Here is a 22,014-nt window from a genome sequence, read left to right as displayed (position 1 = left end):
GGACTGAGGTGAGGCTGACCAGTTTGTAGTTCCCCGGATTCACCTTCTTTCCTTTTTTAAAGATGGGCACTATACTTGCCTTTTTCCAATCATCCGGGGCCTCCCCCGATCACCATGAGTTTTCACAGATAATGGCCAATAGCTCTGCAATCACATCAGCCAACTCCCTCAGTACCCTCGGATGCATTAGATCTGGCCCCATGGACTTGTGCATGTCCAGCTTTTCTAAATAGTCCTTAACCTGTTCTTTCACCAGTGAGAGCTGCTCACCTCCTCCCCATACTGTGCTGCCCAGAGCAGCAGTTTGGGAGCTGACCTTGTCTGTGAAGACCGCGGCAAAAAAAGCATTGAGTGCTTCAGCTTTTTTCACATAATTTGTCATTAGGTTGCCTCCCCCATTCAGTAAGGGTCCCCAACTTTCCCTGACCACCTTCTTGTTGCTAACATACCTGTAGAAATCCTTCTTGTTACCCTTCACATCCCTTGCTAGCTGCAACCCCAGTTGTGCTTTGGCCTTCCTGATTACACCCTTGCATGCTCGAACAATATTTTTATACTCCTCCCTAGTCATCTTTCCAAGTTTCCACTTCTTGTAAGCTTCCTTTTTGTGTTTAAGCCCACCGAAGATTTCTCTGTTAAGCCAAGCTGCTCGCCTGCCATATTTGCTATACTTTCTGCACATCGGGATGGTTTGTTCCTGCGCCCTCATTAAGGCTTCTTAAAATACAACCAGCACTCCTGAACTACTTTCCCCATCATATTAGCCTCCCAGAGGATCCTGCCCTGTTCTGTGGATAAACTGAAGATTTCAGTTTGCTCTTAGGCTGGCACCTTTCACTAGTACTAAATTCTACACAAAAATAACAAAAACAAAGCTGATATGTGAATATTTTCAAAAGCCAGGTTGCACCATTTAAAAAAAAAATACAACTTCATATTTGACCACAGAATATGGGAAAGAAAGACAGATTTTATCAACATCTGCCATCTAACAAATACTTCCATTTTATTGTTCTACAGAATTACAAGGACTGGTGTTGTATTTAGTACAAGACCTATATTAGCCTCCTCCTTCTAAAGATTTAAAGTTTTCTAAATGTTCAATTAGGGCTTCCATCTCTGCAGATTCCAACAACCTGTTGATTAGCTCATCCAGTGCCCCCTCACCACAGAGAAATTCCTATAAAATGAAAGAGAGAAGCATTAATGATTAGTACAGACCAGCATTTTTTGAATGCTGATCAATCAAGAAAAATTCCTGGAATAATATTTGCATGAATCCTGATCTTTATGCATCAACCCATCAATTTTGCATTACTCCCCTGGTGTGACATCAGTTTTGGGTGGTGTAAATGAGTCAGTCGAAGGCATGCTGCTGAAGAACAGCGTACGGTTACAAAGCATCTTCTTGGCAATAACAAAAGGAAATACTGGCAACATCTTGTATCTGTCAAACCCCATTGCCTAAAAGAAGTTAATTAATCTAGCAAGAATGGATGGGATGTAGGATATTGTAATGAATAATGACCAAATTCTGGTACTTTTACTCATGCTGAGTTGCACCTTACTCACAAAAATTTCCATTGACTTCAATTGGACAATTTCTGGAGTACGGGACTATTCAATGTGAGTAAAGGTATCAGAACAGGATCCTAAAAAATAAGATGAACAAGTAAATAATCTAAATTGTCATGAGATCTTATTTATTGAACCTTGTCTAATTCTCCCCCACACTGTTATTTTTGTAATGATCCTCACTTGTATGTCACATCTTAACATATTGTAAATATTCAAGGGCAGGGATCTGTGTTCTCTAAGGGGTCTAGCTCATTGTTTGGCACAATTAAGTACATGCTATTTGCTCTGTGACTGCAATAATATTAAATCTTAAACCTGAGCAATAAAATTTAAATCTAATCCTAAAATGTAAATCCAAATCATAGAACAAACTCAATCTTGAAACCCATCCTAAGAGTTAAAAATCAATCCAACACAGACTAGCCCAAAAGCTAAAACTATTCCAAAATCTACCCATAAATTGAACTCACACAGAATACTAGCATATCATGTATTTGTTTGGCACATTCAAGTGAAAAAAATATAACCATATATAGAATTTTACCAAGAAATATAATGTCAGATAACCTTAAAAAGAAACTTTTCTGTTTCCTTTAAAGGTGACCTGCAAAGAAAAACAAAACAAAAAGTTTTAAAGGGTGTGGTTTTTGCCTCTATACCATATAAAGACAGACTGGAAGTTGTAGGTTGGAGCAGTCCATTTGTTTTTCAATTTTTAAACAAACAACTTCTTGCTTTTTTACGTTACATATATCAAGAATGTCAAGTCTAGTCCTCCCTGGTTTGGTGAAGGACTCACTAAATGTCTCAGGTGAGTACTGTGTGCTTTATCAGGCCTTCTTTATACAATAGAGAAACAAAAAACAAAAGAATGGGGCTAGTGATTTTCTTTTGTATCTCACCTTTAATAATATATCACAAAGGATGGAAAGAAAGATATAGGCTTTCCCAACCTATAATGATGTTCAGTAGTTAGTGGCATTTAATGGTACTTCACAATTTTTGTCCACTCTTAGCTTCCTGACAAATTTAGTAATTACTTTCACAAGATTAACTCTGGCTAGTGATATAATAAGAATGTATATAGGTACACACACACTGTCTCTCTTGAACAGATTTTACATGTATTATCATAACATAACTACCTTGATATTGCGGACATCATATGAGATCCTGTGGTCAGTGACTCTGTCCTGGGTGAAGTTATAGGTACGAATTCTCTCTGACTGGGCTCTTGTCCCTATCTGTACAACAACAACTTCTATTATTTTTTTGAGTTTTAATAACAAAAACCCTCAAAAGCAGCACATGAGCACCCTTAAACTAGATTGAAATAGATCAACTTGTTCTGTAGATACATACAGTACTGAATGCATCCGATGAAGTGAGCTGTAGCTCACAAAAGCTTATGCTCAAATAAATGGGTTAGTCTCTAAGGTGCCCCAAGTCCTCCCTTTCTTTTTGCGAATACAGTACTTAAAACACACAGATTATTAATCTGATAACTGCCTCTTACACATTTTGGTCTACTGTATAAATATAAATTTTGCCAAGGTTTATGACATCCCTCCTCCCTATTTCTGCATTGGCTCTGTAGTGATAACAGGAGTTGTTAAACAGTTTAAGAAGCCAAAATTTATGCAGGTGAGTAATTTCACATGTAAATAGCCTCATATACCTTGCATAGTTGCTCACGTGCATAAGTGTTTAAAGCAGTGGGCTTCACTTAGCATCCATTGACTTTGATGGGCACTTGATAGGCCTGGAGGGCCAGAATTTGAAAGGTATTTAGGTGCTTAGGAATCCTGAAAATTCTAATAGGTGCCTCATCACCTAAACAAACTTTTTAAAATCCCACTTATCTGCATCTTTAAGTGCCTAAATACCTTTCAAATTCTGGCCCTCGGTCACTAAAGAAAATATAATTACTTATAACTTGCTGGCAAAGAAAGCGATGGTTGAACTAGTCGAGCAGTTTCCATTATAACCATCCATTTCTAAAGAACACTCAAACTTTCTGAATAAACATTTTTTCAGCTGAAATGTTCCACAGTTGATTTCAGCTCAAAGATGCATTTGGGGGCAATTTGAGAAGAATGGTGTAGAGCTGTTCTTCAGTATCACAAGACTGTGAAAATAGCTTCCCATTTTAAAAGTGAGAAGCCACCAGCTGGTGCCAGCTCAGTTTAAGTCTCCCATTCTGAATGGCTACTATCTTTACAAGGCAAGTAACTTTGCTTGGGACTCTCACAGTCCTAGCCAGATGAATCTGTAGGGCTGCAGTTCCCACTAATGATAATTAAAGTGGCACTTCTAATTACGTAATCAGCAAACTCAAAATGTACTCCCTATAACAGAGGGATGGTGAAGGAGCCATACTAGAGTATGGCTCAGAAAAATGAACACAAGCAAAGGAATAAACAGAGTATTTGTGATATAGGGTGTCTTCTAGTGGTGACAAGATGGAGTTACAAACAAATCTGAAAGTTTCAAAACTGAATTTCAAGTAGTTTGTTTATTTTTTTAAAATGGAGGGTGAGATATTGAAAAGTGCATAGGGAAATAGGTGCACAACTTCCATTTAAAATCAACAGAAATTAGGTGCCTAACTCACCTAGGAGATTTTGAAAATCTCACTTGCAGCCACGTTTATATTTCCAAACAAGAAATTGATTTAATGCATTGTGAAACATTAAGGGTGGGAGTTTCACTTTGGATGTCCAATTCCCATTAATTTTAATCGGAAGTGCACATCCAAATCCCTTAGGTAGCTTTGAAAAATCTCAGCCTAAATTCCAAACAAGAGATAAAGGTTTCATCAGCTGTAGTGACTGAGTTAATTTAAATTCAATCTGCAATTAGTGGTTAAATAACTCACTTGGAAGCTTGTAAGTACTGAAGCTTTTTTCTTTTTTTTTAATTGCTTCTGCCCACTGAAGTTCATGTTGTAAAGAGCAAGATGCTCAGAGCAAGAGAGAAGAACGGTAGTGTACAGCCGGGTGGAGGGGGGGGAACCTTACAACTTAACTTCATCTGTAAGGTTAACTTAAACTAACTTCAGTTACTTAAAAGTTAATCAGTCTAAATTATTTCTTTCTCAATAGTTTGGCTAAACTTCCAAAGACATAATAAATTATCGTATGGCTCTAAAGTGGCAAGATTTTTGGTATCAAGAACGTTGTTATTTTTCCCTCCACTCTGCAGGATCCTAGCAATTATTGTATTTCAGAATGTGACTACCAAAACTCACTGGACCAGATTCTCATTTACACAAAAGCTCCTTTAATCGCTTGTTAGTGTAAAAGAGCGTTAAAGTGGGTGTAAGTTACATGCAGTTATGAAGTTAAATTTGGTTAATTATATCCACATTAAGGCCCCCCGTACATTGCCAAACCAGTGTAAACTGGCCTTGGTGGTAATTAAGTGCCTGATTCTTATATACATTTACAAGCACATGCTGTCCTTTTTACCTACATCCGTCTGTACGCACCTCCCCTACTGCCCACACACACAAAAAAAGGGGGAAATTATTGTTGCTAATCCTGAAAGCTCAAAGCTATGGCATAATGTCATCTCCAAGTTTCAATAAGGAAAACCTGTTCTCACCTGCAGTTTTCTAGCATTCTGCCTTTTGCTGAAGTCTTTCTCAATGATTTGCTGATACAACCTAGCTCTCAGTGTCCGCAAAGCTAGTTCCTTGTTCATTTGCTGAGATCGCTCCTGCTGACACTCTACTGTTAATCCTGTGTAGAATTCAAAAGAACACTGAAAAAGACCCATTATAACAAACAACAAACAGGATTAATCCTAAAACATTAGTCAAATGAAACCTTTCAGACCTCCTGCTCTTACTCTAAGGGCCTGTTCATACTAGGATAAAAGGTGTTTTTTTAAAACATTTTAGTTTAGTATATTTTAGAACTGTAGTGTAAATGGGACAAGTTTTAACACAGCTGGTAGAGGTGAACTTGAGGGGTTTTTTATTGAGGTTCATTGGGTCACTTTTAATTATGGTGCTGCATCTGGGAGTCCAGGGTTCATCTAAACCAGCTAACGCAGGGGTTCTCAAACTGGGGGTCGGGACCCCTCAGGGCAGAGGTGAGCAAACTTTTTGGCCCCAGGGCCACATTGGGGTTGCAAAACTGTATGGAGGGCTGGGTAGGGAAGGCTGTGCCTCCCCAAACAGCCTGACCCCCACCCCATATCCACCCCCTCCCACTTCCCGCCCCCTTACTGCCCCCCTCAGAACCCCTGACCCATCCAATCCCCCCTGCTCCTTGTCCCCTAACTGCCCCTTCCCGGGACCCCATGCCCCTAACCGGGCCCTGGGACCCCACCCCTATCCAACCCCCCTGCTCCCATCTGCTGACCCCTATCCACACCCCCGCCACCTGACAGGCCCCCCGGGACCCCACGCCTATCCAACCCCCCATATTCCCTGTCCCCTGACCACCTCCCCTACAGAATCATCCAACCGCCTCTTGCTCCCTGTCCCCTGACTGTCCCCCAGGACACCCCGCCCCTTATCCAACGCCCCGGCCCCCTTACCCTGCCACTCAGAGCAGCATGTCTGGCAGCCACGCCGCCCAGCCAGAGGTAGACACGCTGCCGCTCTGCTTGGCAGGAGCTCACAGCCCCGCCACCCAGAGTGCTGCCCGCGCAGTGGCGTGGCTAAGGGGGGACAGCGGGGAGGGGCCGGGGGCTAGTCTCCCCAGCCAGGAGCTCAAGGACTGGGCAGGACAGTCCTGTGGGCCAGATGTGGCCCACGGGCCGTAGTTTGCCCACCTCTGCCTCAGGAGGTCACGAGGTTATTACGTAGGGGGTCGCGAGCTGTCAGCCTCCACCCCAAACCCTGCTTTACATCCAGCATTTATAATGGTGTTAAATATATTAAAAAGTGTTTTTACTTTATAAGGGGGGAGTGGGGGTCGCACTGAGGCTTGTTAGTTGAAAGGGGTCACCAGTACAAAAGTTTGAGAACCATGGCGCTAACGTGTTCAAATATAATTTGCCCTTTCTACATTAGGATGTTTAAAATAATAATATAGGGTTACATTGTGTGTGTGTGTTTGTACATATATACACCTCTACCCCGATATACGCAACCTGATATAACACAAATTCGGATATAACATGGTAAAGCCATGCTCTGGGGGGAGGGGGCAGGGCTGCGTGCTCCGGTGGATCAAAGCAAGTTCAATACAACACGGTTTCACCTATAACGCGGTAAGATTTTTTGGCTCCCGAGGACAGCGTTATATTGGGGTAGAGGTGTATACAGTTATATAATAATTATATAGCACTTTTCATCAACAGATCTCAAAGCACTTTACATAAGGAGGTACTTATCTCAGTCCTTTGTTTACATAGGACCTGATGCTGCAAACTGTACCCTCAATTGTCATTAACTTTAATGAGGGTTAAGGGTCCTCAGTTTACAGAAGTTATTTACGTCTTCCACGATGTTCCTGTCTCACCCCAAAATGTGGTCCATTTATTAAGTTTGTCACATTGTAAAGATAAAATTGACCATGCAATTTTTGACATAAACAAACACACTCCCCTGCAAAAAATGAGAAGGGCCACCTGATTTTCTCTGTACTGGCTGCAGTCCTGCCAGCTGTTCCGTGCAGACAGACCCTAGTGCCTAAAGTGACGCAGCATGCAGGATCAGAGCCTTTGATTTTGGGATCTAGGTTATGTGCATCTATGCACTAAAAGGCAAAGGTTTAAAAATACAAAATCCAAGACACTTACCAGTGGGAATATGAACTATTCTCACAGCACTGTCCGTTGTGTTAACATGTTGCCCTCCTGCACCTTTGGCCCTAAAAGTATCGATACGCAAATCCTTAGGATACACTTTAACATCTACCTAGAGTCAAAGAAAATTAAGTTACCATCTGCTTATAACCATTTTAAAGAGATACTATCAGTTTAAAAACACCACTTCTGTCCAAAATTTGCTTGCCTCCCATTGTTACCAGTAACACCTAGGTGACTGTAACTGAAAGAAATTAGTAAACAAACAACATTTCTGTTCTTTTCAGTTTGTTTACTCTGTGCCTTTGATAATTATTTGTGTGTAGTCAATTTCACGGTTTCCCCTGTGTAATCGGTCAGTTCCCCTATTTGTGCAAAAGCTTTCACATAGCAACAGGGGAGAGAAAAATCTTTAAAGAATAGGAAAATGTTATTGTAAAACCACAACAATTGGCAGGGAGACTCAGAAGCAGATGTAGTACAAGAGACTACTTTTGACTTCTTTCCCACACTTACACACCAGTGTGGATCTGTGCTACACCAAAAGGCCCCAATCCTACAAACACTTATGAATGTGCCTAATTTAAATTCCCCGTGTAGTCCCATTGATTTAAGCACATGTGTAAGTGTTTGCAGGCTAAGATCCTAAAACTGCTGAAGAACAGAGAAAGGTTACTATTTATTATCTGTGTGGTGGCCACACCTAGAGGCAGGCCCTTCGACAGCAATTCTGGGCCCCAGGGCAGAACAGTCAACAGGCCCCCTAGAAAGGATGGGCACAGCCTCTCCTACAGTGGGGCCCAGGGGAACCTTCGCTTCTTTCCAGTCTCCTACTGTCTGTGTTTCTGTGGATCATTTTCTCTAATACACATTTACCAACCACAGAGATTCTAACTTTCAGCTCTTCCCCATGGGTATCCATCCAGCTGCCTTTCTCATCCACCTGGGACTGCTGCAAGCTCCAGAGCTGCTTCAGAATTTGTTTGTTTCTCAGATACCACCCAGCCCCTTCCCCATTATATCACCAAAGCAGTTTCTTCTCATTGGCCTTTGGGAGGATGAGGCAGAATAAACTGCAGTTTTTGTAATTGTGTCACTACCTGAAGGCGTTGCGTCTGGAACTTGCAGTGCAATGTCTCAACACTGAAGAATTCCCTCTCCCCTTCCTTCCCCAGGCCAGGGGTAACCTGATGCTCTAGTAACCAGCCTAGATCTGCCTTTTTTTTTTTTTTTTTAAAAGGTGTTTCCAGAGAACCGGTCCAAAAACTAGGAACGTATCCAAAGGTACTTGAGCATGCAAATGCCATAACTCAGATCCAAGTGGGAAACCATTACAGCTGTTATTATTTATGCATTTGTATTACAGTAGCACCTCTGGGTCCCAACTGAGATCAGGGCTCTATTGTGCAGGGTGCTGTACACACTCATGGAGACAGTTCCCTGCCCTACAGCGACTACAGTCTAAACAGACAAGACAAACAAAGGCAGGATTGCTAGCACCATTTTACAGATAGGAAATTGAGGCCCAGAGAGATTAAGTGATTTACCCAAGGTGGCATTCTATTCCCCCCTTCCCTGAACCAGAACCAGCCCACAAGCAGCCAGAGAATCCCCCTCTCATGGGCACTGCATGCCTATGCAACAATCTGCAAAGGAGGCCAAACTGAGGTTTCTTTAAAAATGAGGCCCTTTATGCCTAAATTTAGGGAATACTTAATATAATATTGCCTTAAAGGTTAGAGCAGGACACTGGGTTATCTCTGTCTGTGCCACTGATTCATTGGGTTTCCTTAGGCAAGTCATTTAATCTCCCTGAGCCAAATTCATCGTGGCATTGTGTTCCAGCTAATCCTCATCCCTCTGCCAATTTCCTACCCAGCACATGAAGGAAAATCTCAACTAAAAGTCTGTCTGAAACAAACAGAGTAGTACTATATGGGAGAGGGAGGGTCCCACCATTAACCAGTGACCTAAATAATGATTAAATTTACCTACTGTGCACTAATGGGCTTTATAAACCTAAAGCTGTGGAAGTATGAAAATTCTCACAATAATCTCCCAATGCTTGTATGTCTCTCTTTGACATATTACTCATTCACCAGTTGAAACTCTTTTTGGAGCGTTACACTCTTATTCATAGATTGCAAGGCCAGAAGAGACCATTGTGATCATCTAGTGAGTCTGATCTCCTGCATAACAGAGGCCACGGAATTTCCCCAAAATAATTCCCACAGCAGATCTTTTAGATCTTGATTTTAAAATGGTCAGTGATGGAGTATCCACCAGGATTATTATTAGTGAACATAAATAAATCCTCTGGTGAGACTCTACAAGAGTCCTAACAGCAACACATCCTCACCCCCAACTACCAGCCCCATCTCCAATCATCCCATCACTCCCAAATACCAGTGATAATCCCCAAATGAGATCAGCCACATAACCCGAAAGAACAGCCACCAGCCCAAATCAAAATAGCCTTAAACACCACCCCCACCACCAGCCTAGCGCTGTCACTAAAACACCCTCCCATCCCGTTTCCCAGACCCACCCTGCCCTTCTCCTCCCTGGCGGACCCCAGACAAAGCCCGACCAGTGCCCAGTGGGGTGCTGCCAGTGCCTTTGCTACAGATGTTGGACCAGCGGCTGCTGGATCCTGAGTCCAATCTCAAGTCTGCCCCCCAGCGGTCCTATGCCCAGCTCCTTCCCCTGAGCCGTCCCTGCCTCCCCTGTTCTGCAGCCCGTGGTGGGTGCTGGGACTCGGGAGCACGCGCCTAAGAGCCCTGGAGCCCAGGCAATTTAAAAGGGCCCGGGGCTCCCAGCTCCCGCAGCAGCAGCCCCTGGGGCCCTTTTTTATTGCCCCAGCCCCTGGGCAATTGCCCCCTTTGCCCCCACTCCGTCAGTGGGCCTGCCTGGAGCCCATGGACTCCATTGTTCAAGGCACTCTACAAACATGTACAAACTCTATCAAGTTAATGGTTCTTAGGTTACTAAACTGTCTTGACATTTTTGAAAGTTACAGCTTAGGTACAAGTTTAATTTTAAGCACCAGGTTTGAAGATTTTGGCTGAGGTCTATGACAGGACAGGGTTAGAGATAGGCCACGAAGGGCCTTAAAAGCTAAGACAAGTAGTTCATACTTGATATGGTGAATAAGGGGGAGCGAATGGAGGGATCCAAAGAGGGAAGTGACTTGGTCAAAGTTACAAGCCTAGATGATTTTTGCTGCAATGTTTTTAATGGATCTAAGTGAAACAAGACCAAAAGGGAGTTTGCAGCCATGGAGATGCGAGACAACGAAGGCCTGGATCAGCTTCAGCTGAATGGACTGAGAAGAAAGGCTGGCTCTTGGAAATGTACAGAAATGAGTGGCAAAATTCAGACACAATTTAGATGTGTGGTAAAGGGCTGAGCTGAAGGTGATACCTAGATTTAGAGTGTATCTAAGCAGAGGAAAGTACCAAAAATAAGATATGTGATTGAAAAGAAAAAAGAATATTCCGAAAGGTTGATTGTGTCATACCAAACTTTTGTCTAGATGTACTCCCAAGCCTCAATACATTATTTAATTTAGAATTGGTTTTACTCCTAGTGAGTCAGTTTTGTGAATGCCAGGAGCTGGAGAGCTTAACAACATTAACTTCCATAGAATCATAGAAGTGTAAGATTGGAATGGACCTCAAGATGCCATCTAGACCAGTCTCCTGCACTCAAGGCAGGATGATGTACTAGACGATACCTGACAGGTATTTGTCTAACCTGTTCTTAAAAACTTCCAATGCCAAATATTTCACAACCTCCCTAGGCAATTTATTCCAAGGCTCAACTACCCTGACAGTTAGAAAGTTTTTCCTAATGTCCAAACTAAACCTCCCTTGCTACAATTTAAGCCCATTGCTGCTTGTCCTATCCTCAGAGGTGAACAAGAACAATTTTTTGCCCTTCCTTGTAACAACCTTTTATGTACTTGAAAACCGTTATGTCCCCCCTCACAAACCCAATTTTTTCAGTCTTTCCTCATAGGTCATCTTTAATCATTTTTGTTGCTATCATCTGGACTTTCTCCAATTTGTCCACATCTTTCCTGAAATGTGGCTCACAGAATTGAAGACAATACTCCAGTTGAGGTCTAATCAGCGGAGTAGAGTGGAAGAATTACTTCTCGTATCTTGCTTACAACACTCCTGCTAATACATCCCAGAATAATGTTGCTTTTTTTGCAACGTTACACTGTTCACTCCTATTTACCTTGTGATCCACTATGACCACCAGATCCCTTTCCGCAGTACTCCTTCCTAGGCAGCATTTCCTATTTTGTATGTGTGCAATTGATTGTTTCTTCCTAAGTGGAGTACTTTGCATTTGTCCTTATTGAATTCCATCCTGTTTACTTCAGACATTTCTCCAGTTTGTCCAGACCATTTTGAATTTTAATCCTAACCTCCAAAGCATTTGCAATCCCTCCCAGCTTGACATCACCTGCAAACTTTATAAGTGTACTCTCTATGCCATTATCTAAATAATGGAAGAAGATATTGATCAAAACTGGGCCCAGGACCAATCCCTGTGGGACCCCACTCGATATGCCTTCCAGCTTGACTGTGAAACACTGATAACTACTCTCGGGGAATGGTTTTCCACCCAGTTATGCACCACGGTATAGTAACTCCATATAAGCTGTATCTCCCTAGTTTGTTTATGAGAAGGTCATATGAGTAGCAAAAGCCTTATTAAAGTCAAGATATACCACATCTACCATTTCCCCCCATCCATAAGGCTTGTTACCCTCTGAAAAAAAGCTCTTAGGTTGGTTTGTTCTTGACAAATCCATGCTGACTGTTACTTATCACCTTATTATCTTCTAAGTGTTTGCAAAATTATTGGTTGGTTATTTGCTCCATTATCTTTCTGGGTACTGAAGTTAAGCTGACTGGTCTGTATCCTTATGCCCTTGAATTGCACTGTATCTCAGGCAGTAGTGGATTTCTAAAAAGTTGCTTTTGAGGATCCAGTAAAGTTGGTAGGGAATCATTTAGCCAGGTGCTGAGCCAAGAGTTACAGCCTGGCACAGAAGAAAAGCTTGTGTATCCTTTGTCTGGACTTGACAATATAAGTTGGCACCCATAAAATAATAGCAGTAACTTGGCTTAGCCTTTGGGGTTTGTTGTTTTAAATATAACACACTCAAATGCCAAAAAGAAAAGCCAGGAAGACACTTCAATTTTATTCTGATTAAAGGTTAGTTTACCTCCTCTGGCTGAGGTAGGACAACAACTGACATTGTCCCAGTGTGAATACGCTGCATTCTTGACGAGAGGCCAGTCTCAGGAATTCGCTGAACTCTGTGAGTCCCTCCCTCATATTTTAAATACCTGTAGACACAATCTCCCGAAATATGAGCAGCTGCATGATGCAATCCACCTTGAAAGACAAATATTGCATAAGAGGTACAGTCCAAAGACACGGCTTTAACTTAGTCTTGTTGGCAGAAAGAACAGAACATTATCATACCAATCTCAGCTGGTGTGTAGTTCAGAATGTCAAAGATCCAACATTTGTAATCTGCATAATTCTGGTACATCTCAAACATTTCTTTGGTGAACTGTTGGCAAATGTCACCTACAAAATTAAATATTTAGACAGCACAACATGAAATATAAGTTTATAGACTCTTCCCTCAAAATTACCAATTTTTAGCATTAGCAGTAACTGTAAAGATCATTGTCGTTGGAGATAGTGCTTTATGCAGATAAATTAATGCTCATCTCTACAAAGTGCCATTTTACATTATTAAAATGTAAGAGAAACAATTGAAGCCTTTAGCGTGGTAGCCATGTTAGTCTGTATCAGCAGAAAGAACGAGGAGTACTTGTGGCACCTTAGAGACTAAGGAATTTATTAGGGCATAAGCTTTCATGGGCTAAAACCCACTTCATCGGATGCATGCAGTAGAAAATACAGTAGGAAGATATATATACACACAGAGAACATGAAAAAATGGGTGTTGCCATAGCAAGTCTAACAAGACTCATCAATTAATGTGGGCTATTATCAGCAGGAGGAAAAAAAAAAAACTTTTGTAGTGATAATCAGGATGGCCCATTTCAAACAATTGACAAGAAGGTGTGAGTAACAGTAGGGGAAAAATTGGTAAGGGGAAATAGTTTTTAGTTTGTGTAATGACTCATCCACTCCCAGTCTTTATTCAAGCCTAATTTAATGAAGCCTTGTAAACCTGGATGGAGGTTTGGAGTAACCTTTACTTGTGATGACTTTGCTGACCTCCAGTGGTTCTGCCCGATGTCACCTCTAATATAACATCACTTTCATCATGTTTCTCCCTTGGCACTATATTCTGGAAAAGCTGAAAAGAAAGAAAAAAAAATATCAGTATTTCCCTTCCCGATCAAATTTACAGCCAGCTCTCATGGTTGCATCAGTCTGAACATGCACAAACCCCAGACTTTGAAATTTTGGTGTGTTAATGGAGGCTAATTAAAAATTTAACTCCACAATGCCAAGCATGAGACCACCAAATCAACCACTGCAGCCTCCTTTGTGAATATAATGATACTAGCCAGGAAAGTCAGTTTACACTGACACTGACCTTATTTTTCCAAAGATTCTATTTCATATAATCAGATTATCTTAATTTTCTAAAATACAAACACTTGATTCACAACATAAAGCCTTCCACTGGATTTCTTTCAGCTTCTCTTACTACAATTATTTTCACACACTGGTCTCATTCAACTGAAGAAAATGATAAAGGATTGAAAGTTCCATGAGGATAAAGCCTTTCAAGACATCTCTGCACCCTCTCTGCTGCCATGAACAACTGGCGGAACCCCATGCCATGTCTTCGTAGCATAGTAGTTCACTGTGTTACAGACTTTTCAATGACAGCAAACAAACAAGCACACATACAAAAAGTGTCTAAAAGAAAGAGCTTCTAAGGTGCATTTGGCAGTAGTGAGACTTTCTAACAGTAAACATTTCCAGGTCTTTTCCAATGAGAAAACAGAAGCTAGACCCGTTTCATTAACGACAAGTGTTATAGTCTGTTGTTAAAAAAATCTTGTCTGGTACAATAAAATTGCGTGGCTGTATGAAGACTTGTAAATGAAGATGTCAAGAGATGTTCATCTTAAAGACTCTGTACCTTCACCTCTAGCTCACCTTTTTGCAAAATGTGTTGATTTTTTGGTTAATGATTTCCTTCTCTTCCAAGGCAAGTTCTAGCATCTGTTTCTCAACTCTGCTGTCTAGCTCTAAATTCCAATGATAGAAATAAATGTTAACCAATCTATTTAGTTTAGAGCAAATTGTAATACAAATGCCAAATTACACCTATTACAATAGATAATCGTTTCCATTGCAGGGAATTGCTTATTCTCAGCATGAAATACCAAATAACGACAGAAGCATAAGATGATGTACATTACTAATTAAATGTTCAGATCTTCAGGAGCCCTGGATGGCTCGGGAGACTAGAAATGGGGAACACAGGATTTTACCTCTATATCTCCAGTTCAAACCTAGCCAAAGTCAGTAGCAGCTAAAAGTCATTCCCTATGCCACAGCTCTTCACTGGCACATATGAAACAAACTGATAATCTAATTCCTACTAAAACTAATAACTATTTACAGTAATTGGCAAACTTGTTGGCAGCCTCAACAGTGAGACTATGGACTGAATGGGCAGGGATCCTGAACTATCCCCTTACTGAGAATGAGTGGGGTCCCAATACATCAGGATTTTTATCTGTGTGTTTGTTTTTAAAAGTAAATTTATGGTGGATCAACAACCCTGGAGACAAACATCCTCTATTTTACCAAAGGAAGAGGAAAAGCAAGGGCAGTGGCAGTCGAAGCTTTTCTACCAATTTATCTCGTCCTTGATCTAGCGGCACCACTAAGGCCTAGTCTACACTACAAAATTAGGTCGACTTAAGGATTTTACCTCAACCTAATTATGTCAGTGTACACGCTACAGCCTTGCTCCCGCCAATGTAAGTGCCCTATTACACTGACATAATAACTCCACCTCCACGAGAGGTGCAGGGCTTATGTCGGTGTAGTTAGGGCGATGTAGTGTCTGTGTAGACACTGCATCCCTTACACTGGCTTTTGGCTGCCATTCGAAGTTCTCCCTGCTCTACGTTCTGTTGTCTCTTGCTACTAATTTACTACCCATTAGTGTATGTAGTACTCTCAGTGGCTACTTTCCTTATTTAGTGTGTGCATTACCTTACACCACATACTCGAAATTTCACTTGCCAGTGTTGCACAATTACCAAATGTGTAAGTTCCATTCTTTGCATTTCTTCCTAGTCCTAATATTAATAATGGTATCATCAGCAATTTCTGCTACCTTGCTTTCTCCCCCGCCACCCACATCTTCCACATCATGAGTCAATATGTTGAAAACCACTGGGCATAGTTTTGATTGTGGGATAACTATTTGTTTATTTCACTCCACATGAGAGTTCTCAAATATCTTCAAGGAACTAGTATTTCACATAAGGTTAAACTGAAGCCTGACAATTCAGGGTTTGGGATTGAGCATCTCGAAGAGATGTGCAAAGCCCATAATTTAATAGATATCAATGAACCAAACACCAAAATCCAAATTTAAATTACGATGTCAAGTCTGATGTAGTATAAATCACCCCCCCCAGCCCAAATAAATTAGCCTTACCTAAAATATGTCCCTAGGAAGAAAACTGTCATTAGCCCTATGAAACAAGGGCTACAGTAGTCTTAAAAACAAAGCTTTCTAGAATATTTCAGCTAAAGACAGCATTCACGTGACTTTGAATGTGTAATGTACATGACACTGGCCTGCTCTGCAAAATTGGTCACTCTGAGGCCTCAAGAGTAGGTGTGGTGGGGCTAAAGCAAAACGAAATGGGAGGATCTAGAAGGCTTTAATAGGGACACGGAGGACCCTCAGGAAAATGTATGTGCCTAGTGTACTGCTCCCTGAGTGACTTGTTTCAAATTCTGGGTAATAAGGCATATTGCATCATAAAAAAAGCTGCTTTGCGTAAACAGATGCATTTTACTTACTTGTACACATGGATTCTATCTCTTGAACTTCTCTTTCTGCCTCTTGTATTTCTTGAAATGCAGCTACAAGGGTGGATAAATGATTATGTCTTCTGCTCAGAGTGCTTCGATCATACTCATTCATTGAGCCACTATTTAACAACTGGCCAACCCGCTGGTATTCTCTGTTTAAGGTCTCTAGATATTTTTCCACAGCTTCATGCTTCCACAGTGCTCTAAAATCCTGGTGATATCTCCTTGACCAATCATTAAGTGACAGAGTAGGTTTAACTATTTTTAATAAATAATTGCGCCTAAAGATAGATAGTTCCATCATGTGACCTATCCTTTTAACAAGAGGAGAGCAGTGATGGTGATAGCGATGAAAACAATTAGCAAGCAGACTTCTAAAAAGCCCAACGCCACCGTGAGGTTTCATCTCAGCTTTTACTGTTCACCACCTGAAATTTAAAGCAGATACAATATGGGCCACTTTTTCATTGGCTTTTAAAAAAAAATGTATTTTAAAATGCTAAATAGGGGTCTAATCCTGCTCTTAGTTGCATCAATATAAATGTAGTAATGCCATTCCACCTTAGATGGAACCATCCCAGATTTAGGTCTGGACCACACTAGAAACTTTTACTGGCATAGCTATGTTGGTTAGCAGTGTGAAGAAAGTCACATCCCAATTAACATAGCTATGCCGGCAAAAGCCGAAGCATAGACACAGTTATGCTGGCAAAAGAGTCAGTTTGCCAGTATAGTTTATTTGATTTGGGGAACTGGTTTAAGCTATTATACTGGCAAAAGAACTTTCTTGCTGGTATAAGCTGCATCTACAGTTGGGGAGGTTGCTGGCATAGCTCTGCCAGTATATCTATACCAGCAAATCTTTTCTAGTGTAGAAAATCTTACACTAGTGTAACTGAGAGCAGAGCATGGCCATGAGTGTATTAGTAACACTGGTCCTGATCTTGCAACAGGTTAATTGGCAAGACTACTGACATGCATCAGTGTTTGCAGGATTGGTGTCATTGCAACAATGCTACATAGCCTATTGTGCATATATTTCCAAATTAAATTTACAAATAATTTAATTAATTAAAATAATTTCAGTTAAAAAAAAGTCTTACAATAATTTCAATAAATAAAAAAAAAGCAGTCTTAAGTACAACTAATTTGTCTGAACTATTCTACCGTGATGCAAGAACAGTAACATAGTACTTATTCCTTTTGGAAATTATGGCCATTGTTCAGGGAAAGGTCTTTATTTCTTCACCAGTTTGTACATTTCACATCACAGAATCTTTTCCAGTTTGTAACAGGAAGTCCTAATGTTGTGGCCTATCAAGGTGCCTAAACCTGCATTCCATATTCACATGAATAGTCCTTACTCTGACAAGTAGTCCTATTGACTTCAGTGAGACTGTGACACAAGAAAGGATTCGTTATGGAACTAAGGGTTCCTACCGCCTCTGCCAATACTGCGAGTCCTTTTGTCTTTGTCCATATTTTCTCCTCCTTCCTGTGTCAATTTGAGGGGAAACAGGCCACCTAATTTTGGTTGGCAATCCGCCATTCATTCAACTAACAAAACTTTTTTTCAAGGCATTGGTTCAAGAGAGGTCATTATTTTTAAGTGTCTTGATCCTGAACTGCAACACAATTAAAGTAAAAAGTGTATGTGTTTTTGGGTGACCTGTTTCAAAAGATGCAGGTAATTCCATTTTAGGAGGGGAAAACTCAAGCTTCTACTAACTTGTTTGAAAAAGTTTTAGGGTTTCTTGCAGAAAGAAAACAAAATACTATGTAGGAATGGATTAAGTCAAGTGGAAATTCCATGAAGTTCCCTGCAGAGTTTCCTCTGCATCTCTTCCACAACAAGGAGAGGTTTGGAGTTTGTGGAGGAAGTAGGAGACACTGCCTGGAAACCAACATAAAGAGCATCCCAGATAATTTTAACCACTGCAGTGGATTATAGGGGAAGAGATCCCCTCTCAGATAACCACATGCTAGGACTTTTCAGAGAAAGAAATCTGAAGAATTGCACTACCTGAAGTGACAGGGTTTGGAGAGCAAACAAGGAACTCCCTCTCCCACCTTGTCTCAAGAAAGTAGGAAGAAGAAATAGTCACCATCTCACTACAGAATAACCATGAAGGATAAAGTCCTCGTATTTATTTCTGAAGGCCTGATTCTTTAGCACCTTGCGTCAATATTTACATCTGTGAAAAATGCTATTATTCTGCTACGGTAACATTTTACACCTACTTCTCAGAGGTGTGATTGATATAAAGTGCAAGGCTCAGAGAATGAGGGAAGGAACCTTCCCCCGCAACAGTCAAAATTCTCAAGACAGTTACAGAAGACCAAGAGATTTGTTTTAAATAAATTCCATGTTATTTATATTAATCTCAGTGGGAGTTCTTTGTCTCATCTTCTATTTTTTAAACTCATGGAGACAGAAATATTTTTACAATTAAATAAAATTCAGGGTCATTTTCTTTTAACACCTTAGACACAGATGTGGGCAAGTAGGTATATGCCATATATGTCACAGTATGCCAGTTTTAATTTCTTGATATCATGGTTTCTTTCAGGTCAGTAGCAGATATTTTTTGTTCACCTTCAGGCCTTTTATTAACACACCACTTTAACTCTCTAATTCCATCCACTGTGTCAGCGAGCCTATCATGGCAAGAAGCGGAGTATTTCAAATTGTTGACCTAACTGTCAAGTGTCACAGGCATTGACGGAATCAGGAAGAATTCCTTTGCACCTCCCACTATTCACAAGCTGGCTAGGTCGCGCCTAGCCCCTGGTACAAATTATAGCAACCTGAGGGCTGCTCTAATTGACACTTGGCTGCTGATAGCCCCAAGGGGTTGTTCTACACATCTTTTTCCTTGCCCATATCTTGACATGCTTCTGTTGGAACAATGCACAATCAGGTCAGTCATCTACAGCCCTGGACTTAATTGCACAGCCCCAAATTTAGACTTCACTTAAAAAGATGCGATTCATTGATGTCAATAGAGTTTCAGCTGCTTATGCCAGGTCAATTTGGTCCACAATTTTCTATGTTGACTCAATTAACCGCATTATAAAAACAATATGAAACACCACTAAGAGAGTCAGAGTACCTGATGTTCTGAAAAGCAGAAGTATTCAATAATTGTTTTTAATACAGCCTCACCTGAGCTCTTCGGAAATTAAAAACAAACAAAAACGGTTATTTCATGATACTTAAACTACTGTGTGGTTCAGACAAACTGGGCAGGTGCATTGCCTAGAAATAATTACACACAAATAATTATCTTTCTCTTAAATAGATGTTGTCAGATTAAATTTGTCCCAAAATGTAAGTATTTTGAAACCAAACTTTTACAAAACTTATGGCCAAAACATTTGTTTCTATTAATTTTTAAAAAATTTCAATTAAGCATTCTCCTGCAATGTTTGCAATCAAAACACTGCAGGCTTGTAGGTAGTGCATCAGAACCAGAAAATGAAACTGATGGTGAAAAAATTGAGATTGGACAGTGAATATATACTAGTCAATCAGAGAGCTAATAAAAAACAAAGCAATAAGTAAATTAATTTTTAAAATGTCTTTCAGTTTTAATAATTAAAGGCACTATTAGTAACAGAAAAATGTAATTCTTAAAAATAGTTTTAACTTGATGGTTTCAGTTAAGGTTCATTTATTTCAACTTGAATAACAACAATTTAAAACACACCTATCCAAGGCTTTAGGTGCCCTAACACACAACTAACAATACAATTAAATCTCATCAGCATTAAAGTGATCAGTTCAGCAGGAATTCAGCCAGCTAGCTACTCCCTTCCACCCCTTCATCATTATAGGAATATATGATATTTGTAAAGCTGAAAAATATATTTGTTAAGTTAAAATCACTATGCAGTTATGAAATCCCAGATGCAGTTACAGTTAATTTTCCAGTTAACCCCTTTGCTCTTTATTCTCCATGCCACCTTCCATACAGCAGCTCTCTTCCCAGGGCTAACATCCCAGCACTGCTAGAGGTGATGATACCTTCGGAACCAAGGGCCCTCCTCGAGGGGTATTTTACCAACAAAAAATGGTAGCACAGAATTTTAAAATAAACTTGCCCAGAGAAGAACAGACGGAGACACTACCTTATAACATGCAGCCATTACAGAGAGGAAGAGAAAGGCTGAAAAAGAACTACCACTCCCAGGATTCTTGCTAAGCACTACAGCTCCCAGAATGCCTCAGTCACAGAGCTGTTAACCCCTTTTTTCATCATAAGCCTGAAAGGCAACACACTCATAGATGGAGAATATGCAATTTCTAAAAATATTATTTATGTTTATTATTTACTTTTTATTATTTTATTTTATTGTGGCACTGATCAAAAGCCCCCAGCCAAGGTCCTTATTGTGTAGCAGCTGGCACAACAATATAAATAAATCATTTGTGTGGAATTCAATATTGCCAGATGCAACTATTCAAAAAACATGAGTCAGGGCCTTAAAAATCATTAGATTGACTAAAAATCATGCATTTTCAAAGAATAATCAATTTCAGGTTTTTTATTTGACTTGTTGGTTTATGGGTAGTGCAGGTCAGGAATTTTTTGAGTAAATAGTTTTTCCACCAGAAACTGCCAATTCTGGAAAGCGATTCAGCATACATTTGTATCTCACCGAATTTGTCCTCCTAAACCAGGGGCAGGCAAACTTCTTGGCCTGAGGGCCGCATCACGTTTCTGAAATTGTATGGAGGGCCAGTTAGGAGAGGCTGTGCCTCCCCAAACAGCCAGGCATGGCCCGCCCCTACCCCCATCCAACTCCCCTGCTTCTCGCCCCCTGACCGCCCCTCCTGCCCCATCCAACCCCCCTGTTCCCTGACGGCCCCCCGGGGACCCCTGCCCCATCCACCACCCCGCTCTCCGTCCTCTGACCACCCCCAGACCCCCCCGCTGCCCCATCCATCCCCCCTCCTTCCTAACTGCTCCCCAGGACCCCTGCCCCATCCAACCACCCCTTCTCCCTTACTGCCCCCAAACCCCTTGCCCTTAACTGCCCCCTGCTCCTAACTTCCCCCCACCACCCCATTCAACCCCCCCTCCTTCCTGACTGCCCCCCTGAGATCCCTGCCCCCATTCAACCCCCGTTCCCCGCCCTCTGACCACCCCAACCCCTATCCACGCCCCCAAACTCCCCTGCCCTCTATCCAACCCCCTCACCCTGCTCCCTGACTGCGCTGCCTGGAGCACCAGTGGCTGACAGCGCGGCTGCACCAGGAAAGACAGCTGCACCGTGCCGCACAGCATAGAGCACTGTGTCAGGCCGGTCTCTGCAGCCTAGCCGCCCAGAGTATTGCGCCACGCAGCAGCATGGCTGCGGGGGAGGGGCCAGGAGTGAGCCTCCTGGGCCAGGAGCTCAGGGGCTGAGCAGGACGGTCCCACCAGCCGTAGTTTGCCCACCTCAACCCTAAACCCTACACTCATCGGAATATGCCTTAGACACTGATGATTTTAAATCATCAAATTATCTTCTTGCATTAAAATATTATTTAACGCTTAAAATCTTGGACAGGTAAATAATGGTTATTATTAAATTATATGAAAGTCA

General features: G+C 41.3%; 1 protein-coding gene across 2 annotated transcripts; it reads right to left on the bottom strand.

Moving 5' to 3' along the window:
• Positions 1-982: 982 nt before the first annotated feature.
• Positions 983-20,629, bottom strand: MTRF1 (mitochondrial translation release factor 1). 2 transcript variants are annotated; one of them, XM_084639655.1, is made up of 10 exons: positions 20,554-20,629; positions 16,411-16,850; positions 14,518-14,609; positions 13,621-13,702; positions 12,850-12,957; positions 12,587-12,759; positions 7,336-7,453; positions 5,185-5,321; positions 2,724-2,822; positions 983-1,180 (listed from the first exon to the last, which is right to left on the bottom strand). In XM_084639655.1, the coding sequence occupies exons 2-10, from the start codon at positions 16,826-16,828 to the stop codon at positions 1,061-1,063; spliced, it is 1,347 nt and encodes a 448-aa protein (XP_084495781.1). In that variant the 5' UTR covers positions 16,829-16,850; positions 20,554-20,629; the 3' UTR covers positions 983-1,060. The 2 variants fall into 2 exon arrangements, with proteins under 2 accessions (XP_084495781.1, XP_084495782.1); XM_084639656.1 differs by lacking the exon at positions 2,724-2,822.
• Between the last annotated feature and the right edge of the window lie 1,385 nt (positions 20,630-22,014).

The sequence above is a fragment of the Lepidochelys olivacea genome (assembly GCF_965140295.1).
Source record: "Lepidochelys olivacea isolate rLepOli2 genome assembly, chromosome: 1".
Taxonomy (NCBI): domain Eukaryota; kingdom Metazoa; phylum Chordata; order Testudines; family Cheloniidae; genus Lepidochelys; species Lepidochelys olivacea.
Note: the sequence above shows the minus strand (reverse complement) of the source record. Positions and strands in the feature narration are given on the sequence as shown.